The sequence below is a fragment of the Cinclus cinclus genome, chromosome 2 (assembly GCF_963662255.1).
Source record: "Cinclus cinclus chromosome 2, bCinCin1.1, whole genome shotgun sequence".
Lineage (NCBI taxonomy): Eukaryota > Metazoa > Chordata > Aves > Passeriformes > Cinclidae > Cinclus > Cinclus cinclus.
Window position 1 is genome coordinate 72,365,999 of NC_085047.1, and position 8,866 is coordinate 72,374,864.

Sequence of the window (8,866 nt, forward strand, 5' to 3'; positions counted from 1 at the left end):
TTAAGAATTTATAATATATTCTATTTAATTACTTAGATTTAAATTCTTTATTTTTTTCCTCATTCTTCATGTATTCTGGATTTATAGTTCAATTCTTCTACCAGAATTAGCAGAACTATTGAAAAACATGAGCTTAATTTACCCAATGAAAGGATGCTTGTCAGAAATTAAGTTACCTTCCCAGCTGTCTTCCTTCTTATTGGCACCCACTCCAGACTCAGGAGTGGTTTTATATTTCAAATTATCCCTGATTTATCTAAAAAATTGATATTTCGTTGAATTGCTAAACTACTTCCACAAATTTCCTTGAGTCTGTGTTGAAGAATTTGGATGGTTGTCTGCTTTGTGGTGTTTCTTGGTTTGTTTGTTTGTTTGTAAAGAGGAGGAAATTAAAAAACCCTACTGTGTACAACATAGTTGCTGCTCAAGATGAAGACATTTATGCCAAACAAGAACAGTCAGGTTACCTCAAAGATTAATGTTATGATGTAATTTGCTGAAAGAGTTTTCATTCCTATGGTATTTGTCTCTGAGAGGTGAAGGAGGAAGAAGAATGAGACAAAATATCTATTGTAGGGATTTTGCATTTGTTTATTTTTGTTTCCCCCAGACAATAACACATCTCCTATTGTCTTTGTAGTGATACCCCAGAAATAGGACTGGTAGATATCACTACATACAGGTGGCATTCCCTGATTCTTTAATATACATTGTGGCATAACATTATACCTTGTATATACTTTTGTCAGCTGTAATTGTCCATTATCTTAGTTTGATAGGATTATTCATATAGTCATGTTAACTTCAAACAGCTTATTTATAAAACAGGACCACATTATCAAAGGTATTTTATTTCTGCGCCAAAACATTATCACTAAACTCTTGTGTTCCCACCATATCTGAACCTCTTTCAAGTGTAGGATAAGAAAAATTAATATCTATTTTTTTTGTTATAACAATGTTTCCATTATTCACAGGTTTATATGTTTTCTTAAGGTGGAAGTTTTATGTCTTTTGGTTCTGTAAGGTCATAGTGAAAGCCATAATTCTTAGTGCTTGTAATAGCTGTTCAACAACAGATACACATATAAAATAAGCATATAAAAATCCATTGCAATCCATTGTTTTCCGATAATTTTTCTGTGTTATTATTCTTATACAGTCCATAAAAGGCTTAATTTGCAATGCTGTTTCCCCCAGAGGAAAAGCAATTAAAAGCAATGAATTAAAGAAACTTTAAGTTCTTAACAACTCTTACGAAATAAACCAGTAAGTTACCATTAAAAATGGTAAAAATAAAAAAATATCCATTTTTAGTTTCTTAAAATCTAAACCTGAATTTCTTCCCCTTCATGCAGGATTATGTTCTTTCCCTCTTGGATTTAAAACCATCAAAATCAATTGGAAGCTTGATAAGGTTTGTCTCAGGTCCTCTTTATGAACATTATAGCAGTAAGATTTTATGATGTTTACACAAAAGCTAATAAAAATAAGTTTTTCTTTTGTTTTCCAAAATGATCCACAAACCCATCATCTGATCCTGAGAAATCAGTGGTTAAATCCACAGACAACAATCTTAGTATTTGCATTTGAGTCCAGACCACACCTACCTACACAGCAAGCCAGATGTGGGTTGTGCAAATAAATGTAGGTCAAACAAATTCAGAGTATCTAAGTCAATTCTACCAGCTGAGGAACTGGCTCAGTAACTTGCACTAGCGTTGAAGTGCAAGATGGGCTATACATGTATTCACTTAAAATATTTTTTGCTTCTGCCTGAACTGTTCTTACCCTACTTAATAGCAGTAAACCCATTTTTAGAGATTTTGTTTATTGGTAAAGAAAGAAGTTGTCTTTTACAATAAATGTAGTTGTGCAGAGTGTGTTGTCTTGGTAATTCACTTGCCTATTTGATGTGTTAGCCTACTGGCACCTGACAGCAATGGCAACTGCTATGCCTCAAGTGATAGGTTCTTTCCACTCTCATTTCAGACCCTTGAAGCTGGACACACTCTCAAATGCTTGTAATGTTGACAGCTGTTCATATTTTCTTTTCTCTCATCTTAAAGGCTATAACACAGCCAGAAGCAGGGTTGTGAGTTCACTGATATTGCCACTTTCTTCCCAGGAAAAATGTACATCATGTGTTGACCTCTATTGGAGTCACTCTGTTCTTAAACTTCTTCCCTTGTGAGATAAGGATTGGTCTTGTACGTACCAGCAAGATGCACTCTCATGTGACATGCATTTTTGACATTTCCCTCCTTGGGCAGTCCTTTTGCTCAGTCTCTCACTTTAATTCAAGGTGTCTTTTCAAGAGCCAGAAGGGTTGACACTCCTGTTTACACCTTTCTCTATCTTAGGAACTTAACTGCATCATGTGATTTTAAAATGCATATTTAAACTAGACTTCATCAAAGATTGTAATGTCTTCAGAAGGTGGAAAAACTTCCCAAAAATGGTTCTGCTTTCTTTGAATTATTTACAGACACATTGTCATCTCCACTTTCACTCCTCAGCCCTCCCTGATACAAAGTTGTCTTAGAATCAATGTATAAGGGACTTGTGCAGAAAGACTCCACAGTGAAATCTCAGGTATTCCTTGATACCTTATTCTGAGGAGCACGAAGAGTCTACACAAGGATTAATTGGACATTTGCAAAACGGGCCACACCAAAATTCAACGCAATGAAAGCATGCTCAGCTACTGTATGGCAATCTGTACTCAGCCACTGTAGCTTCCCTGCTGCAGTGGCAGAAATGTTTCTTGCTCAGGTACCATTAGCAGGATGATGTATAGAGAACTCTCTCTGAAGAGAGATATCACTCTTCTTCAAACAAGGCTATTACTGTACAGACAGATGATGAAAGACACCTCTCACATATGGCTTTTCCCATTGAATATTTTCATTTTTTAATGATGTAACTTTTATTCTGAACAAGCTAACCTAAATTCTATGACCTTCCTCCATAAGCATTTAAATATCTTTAATATTACTTATACTGTGAGTTGTTTTTTGCTTGGCCTGTATACAGATACAAATTTATCTCCAATGGCACTATTTTATGCAGTACATGTAATAATGAATCATTTAATAAGGTCATAAATTTCACCATGTTCCCCATTCAGACCAAACCAGAATCTTTCTGAACATTGGGGTATGAAATCTTTTTTTTCCAATTCAGGACTCTCCAGGGGAAAAGAAGATGAAACAATTCCTCAAATACAAAAAGCAAGCATTAATTAGCATTGTGATCTTAAAATATGCAAAACAGATTCTTTTCCTGCACAAAAAATAGCTAGATTCCTTGGAATTGAAACCAATCAGGAAGTACTAGTGAATCTAACACCTGTCAAGTATTAAATACTGTTATGTACAAGCTAGTCCAAAAACTTGTAATGTCTTTTATTCATTGGCATTCAAACTTTATTATTCTGTGTCTTTCTCATAAACTGTTTATAAATTGATTACTTGGACTTTATACCGTGTTATTTGAACTTCATGATAGATCATTGAAATATCTAGTTTAGAACATAAACCAAGAAATGAACAGCAAACAGCTTATGGAAAATGAAAACATGAAACTAGAACAAGTTAATAAGTTAAATATTTAGAATTTTAAAGCATCTGATTATCATCTGAATATTCATGACTTCTCTGTTCTAGCAAAAACCTACTTGCATATATATTAATGGACATAATTGCTCTTATTATTTGATAGGTTTAACTTTTATGGGTAGATTACTGTATCTTTCTTTGTCTCCCATATAATTTTTTTATACATATATTACCTTTTATAGTCACACATAAACCTGTGCATATCAATATTTCTCTTCTATCATATTTCCTTTCTAATCTTCCTTTGCTTAAGGAGATTATTTATTTTTTTCTTCTTCTCTACAGTGTTAAACAGATAGAGGTTTTCCTTGCAGTTTTTTTGCTTTCCAAGAATTGAGATTCCCAATTTCTTTGCTCAGGCTGAATATAAAAGGAAACTGTTTTTGGCCTATCCAGCAATTTTCTCTTCAGTAAGATGATTTTTCAGATGTTTGCCTTCATGTATTTGTTTTATGGATGTCATTTCTTCTTAAACAAAGAGCTGTTGGTTAAAGAAAGAAGAAATATTAGGTAATGCCATGTAGTGAAACCTTTAAAATACATGAACACATATGTATCTCACATTAATTTGAACAAGTGGTGGCAAAAAGATGTATCACCTCCATCCCTACAGGAGTTCAAGACATGAATTTTTAAGCTAATAGCTTCCAGACAAGAAAAGAAACCTTTTCCTATTGCAAAATAATGAATGTTGCAAACTTCAGGAAAGGGCACAGTTGTGACTTTATATATACAGGCCTAACAGCATCCAAATGAAATACAGAGGATTGTTTGTTCCTGTGGCTATCTAATATTTTGGTTAACGAGAAGACAAAAGTAAACTTTTCTATTTTTCCTTATTTTGTTATCCCATCTTATTTTATTTTATACCCATCTTATTTTTCAATAGGAAATGAAAACGCTTCTTAACTCCTGGTGGTAAATCATTTGGCCAATTGTTTCAGAGTTGCCTACCTACTTCAAAAATGGCATACGGAAAGACTAAAATGCAAGCTATGACATAGCAGACTCACACTATCAACAACATTGAAGGCTTGATGAAACAGGATCAGTTCCAATTTGTGATCAGATAATTTATGAGGACAGAAGTACTATCTCTAACTTCTCTAGAAAAAAATAGTTTTTGTTATGTTTTGGGAATTTTTTTTTAATGAGCTCAGCACTTCCTGTCCACTATATTTTCCAATATTTTCTTGAACCAGTGATGCTGGGATAAAAACTCTGGGGAGGTAGTCCCAAAGTATGGAGGTAAGTACAAGGTTGCAGTATTTCTCCTTAGAATGTGAGCATGTGGCAGGAGTAGATTTAACTAGAAAGGACTGGTGTACTTTTTTTCTTTTCCTTTTCAGATACATCTGGGCAGCAAGTTAGGTGGGAGGATATAACTTTATTCAGATGCAAAGTTTAATTTACGAACCAGAATCAGATCCTGGAAACAAAAAGGAAGAAAACTCTGAGTCACATGACAAAATGGAGGAGCTTTGAAGGACAGCACTAAGGTTTATTATCAACCTTGGTGGATTTTCCTAGCCTTGTGAATTAGTTACTGAGAAAAGGACAAAAGCATCTAGCAATGAGGTTGGTGAATTCTTTACATACATTGATGAGGAACTCAGTTTCTTACTATCGGAAGTATCTAACTCTAAATTGTCAATTGGATCCCGCATAGCATCACATGAAATGAGAGGACCACCTCATAGACCACCAAACAATTATTTGGCTCTGCTAAACTGGGAGAAGCACAGAGATACAGCAACATGAACATAAAAATGCCATCAAAATTATGGTATCTCTTTCCACATTTGAATATCAATATGGTCCATGTGATTAAAGCTTCCATTTGTCATGGTGACATAGCCAAATAAAAAGGAAAAAATTTAAGACATGCAATTTTTAATTGATTTTTTCTTCTATTATCTTGTGTTACCCAAATCAAGTAAAAAGTTAAATTTCATAGAGCATGGCCTTTGATGACACTGCAATTTTAAAAAGATAGGCTTTAACAGGTAAGGGATTAATAAGTAATGTTTATAATAACAATCCAGTCTTAAAATTAAACTGTTGTTTCATTGGCTTAATTAAATAATCTGAAAGTATTAGTAATCTCTCACATTATCCTGGATTAGAGGCTTGGTTTCAGAGCTTCAGTCCAATCATAAATCTTCATGAAGAAAAATCTAAATCCAACAAAAACAAACAAATAAAATACTCACACTAAATATCTCTGGAGAAGATGGAAGAGAAAACAGCGTATTTAAAAAAAAAGAAAAAACCCAGACAAATCCACACATTCATTATGGAGGCATGCCTTTTTATGAAGAGATGCTCTAATCTCATTAAATATTACTCAGTGATCCAAAGATCAAGATACACTTAAAAGTAGTGTCAAGAGGCTATTTCAAGAGATTTTATCAGGAATTCATATGTGGGTGACAAAAGTAGTTGCGAGCTAAAAATTTGTTTTGCATTTAGTCCTTCTGTCTCTGAGGAATAGAGTCAGACTTGCACACAGATTGAGCAATATGCTTATTAACATAAGAAATGGCTCCTTTATCAAGACCATTCATTTTTAATACGTGTTAAGAACTACCCCTTGCCTTAGAAGGCAAACCTTCAATGTTCTCTTTTCTAAATGTAGGATACTTATACTCAATGGTAAAAGGATTGTTTCAGGCTATCTCAACTACAAAGGGCTTTTAACCCACAGTGTTTTGAATACACTTACACATAGATTAAGTGATTACTGAAGAAGCTATTATTCCCCTCCTGCATACTGTCCTAGCTCTTTCCTAAATGAAGCACAAACCCTGAAGTTAATCTCGCAGTGGTCACTGAAGGAATCCTAAGGGGATCTTACCATAGGACTATAAGCTGCTGCTGCTTTCACTATTCCCAGGCACAGAAGCCACACAGGTGAAATGTCTTTTTCTTCTTAGCATAAATAGCTGTCAAAAAAAATGCCCACAGATTTCTTCTCAATAGTGAACAATACCTCATATTTTATTATATCATTTGATATGGACATGCATTTGGTTTAATGTTTAAATTTCTATTAATCACACAAATCTAGTTTAAAGGCTTGTTTTGCTCTTCTAGCAAAAAAAAAAAAAAAAATTCTCCTCCATCCTCTTCTAGACACAGATCTTTCATTTCTATACTTTTACTATTCTCTAGTCTTCCAGGTAGGTTGAGTCTCTTCAAATATTAAAAAATAAAAGCAGACCACAAATATTTGTCACTTTCTGAAGAAAGTACTGTGCTATGGAACAGAATACATCCAGACTAGTAGTCTTTGATTTTATCTGATTTAACCAAAGTGATTTATAACAACAAAGTTGCTAAGCCCTGCAGGGAAAACAGTTCATGTACCCCAGTGAGATGGGAGGGAGAATTTAATGGGTAAAAGTGAGAAAACTTGTGTGTTGAAATAAAATCAGTTCAGTAGGTAAAGAAAAAACTGTGCACACAGCAAAACAAAACAAAGAATTCATTCACCACTTTCCATGGGCAGGCAGGTATTCAGCCAGGTCCAGGAAAACAGGGCCTCATTGAACCCAGGCACCATCATTCCTAAGGTCTCCTCTTCCACCTTCTTCCTCCATCTTTTACCACTGAACATGAACATGTCACATGGTATGGGCTGTCCCTTTGGTCATTTGAACTGTTCTGACCTCATCTGCATAGCCTTAATTGTTAAGAGATTTACAGTAGTCTGAATAAATCAGCCACATCACATTAATTTAATCTGAAATATTACTCCTTTCATATTGTAGATTCTCTTAGTATGAGATCCATCTAAACTAAGCAAGATAGTTGAGTTAAAGCAAATCATTGGATCTTTATTTTAAACCAATAGGGACAGAGAGAGAGAGAGAGAGAGAGAACTCCAAAAGAATGTTCATAAAATCTGTTCCACGTGAGATGAATCATCTTCTGGAGGTGTTTGTTTTCTCTTGACTATCAAGGAGTCTTCCTAGTCTAAATTTTACCTGTCCAAGTTACATTAGAAAAATTCCTTGCTTTTCTTAGATATTGCATCTTTCTGAGATTTTATGAAAAATAATCACTGATGTCTTCCTTTAACAGCTTTAATTTTTTTTCTTCTTCTCACTAGCTCTGTGAAACTGTGGAAATAGTATTTAATAATTTAAATACAATCTGTTAAGTACACAAAGAGAAAAGAAAGATTGGTTGGTAAGCAAAAGTGTTTGCTGTCTAAACTTTTGAACACTTACTTTAAGAACATAACATTTTTTTGTGTCTTCCTTTTTGTTGGTGTTTCTTCTTTCTTTTTTAAAATTCTAATAAGAATGGCTTTACCACAAAGGCAATATAAAGATAATTTTTCGAGGGTTTTATATAGTATTGCTTTTGTTATCTCTCTAGCTATGAATTTTGTAGTCTGTGCAATCTAGTAAACATTATATCAACAATGAAAACATTTTCTGACCTTCAGCTATTGTGTAATTGACCTAAAAATACTCTAGAACTAATTGGCATAATTAAAGTATTATTTACATTAAACTGTAAATTGGTAGTGAAATCAGTCAACTCCTATTAAAAAAACTCAGCAATTTATGCTAAAAAAGCAAGTAAATCTTTGTTTTTAAAATAAAACACTAATAGAAACAATAAAGATTTTGTGGGTTGAACACTTGAACTTTGTCTTTGCACTAGTAGCAAAAAAATGTTGTATTAAAAACAGTTTTTCAGTCCGTTACAAGATTGTCTAAAAGGAAATATAATTCTAAAAAAATAGCTATTTAATACAGAAATAAAGCAACAAAAATTTGTACTTCAAATGGAAATAGTTTAGGCTTCTACATAAAAATAATAAAAAATTTTTGAACAAAAACCATGCAAAAATAAAAATACATAAATTATGACAGAAAAAGGGGCAAGGAGCACAACTGAAACACAGGAAGTTTCACCTGAATATGAGGAAAATACTCTTTACTTTGAGGAGGCCAGAGCACTGGAACAGGATACCCAGACAGGTAGTGGATCATCCTTCTCTAGAGATATCCAAAACCCACCTGTACCAGTGCAACCTGTTCTAGGTAAACCTGCTTTAGTAAGGTGTTAAATTAGGTATCTTCAAACATGCCTGCCAACACCAACAATTCAGCGAATTAAAAATAAAAAAATATTTTCTAACTAATATTTCAGAAAACTAGAATAGAAAGGAGCAAGAGACTGGGGAGGTGCAATGACATGACTGATATATAAAAATTGCGTCAGAAGCT

The 8,866-nt window shown here is 33.7% G+C and overlaps 1 protein-coding gene across 1 annotated transcript in view; it reads right to left on the reverse strand.

Annotated features, from left to right (window-relative positions):
- LOC134057888 (uncharacterized) overlaps positions 1–5,287 on the reverse strand; it is an 8,085-nt gene extending 2,798 nt beyond the window's left edge. Inside the window, exon 1 of the mRNA XM_062514931.1 lies at positions 5,220–5,287. Within this exon, the coding sequence (XP_062370915.1) occupies positions 5,220–5,287 (68 nt within the window). The remainder of the gene's footprint in view (positions 1–5,219) is intronic.
- Positions 5,288–8,866: the final 3,579 nt, after the last annotated feature.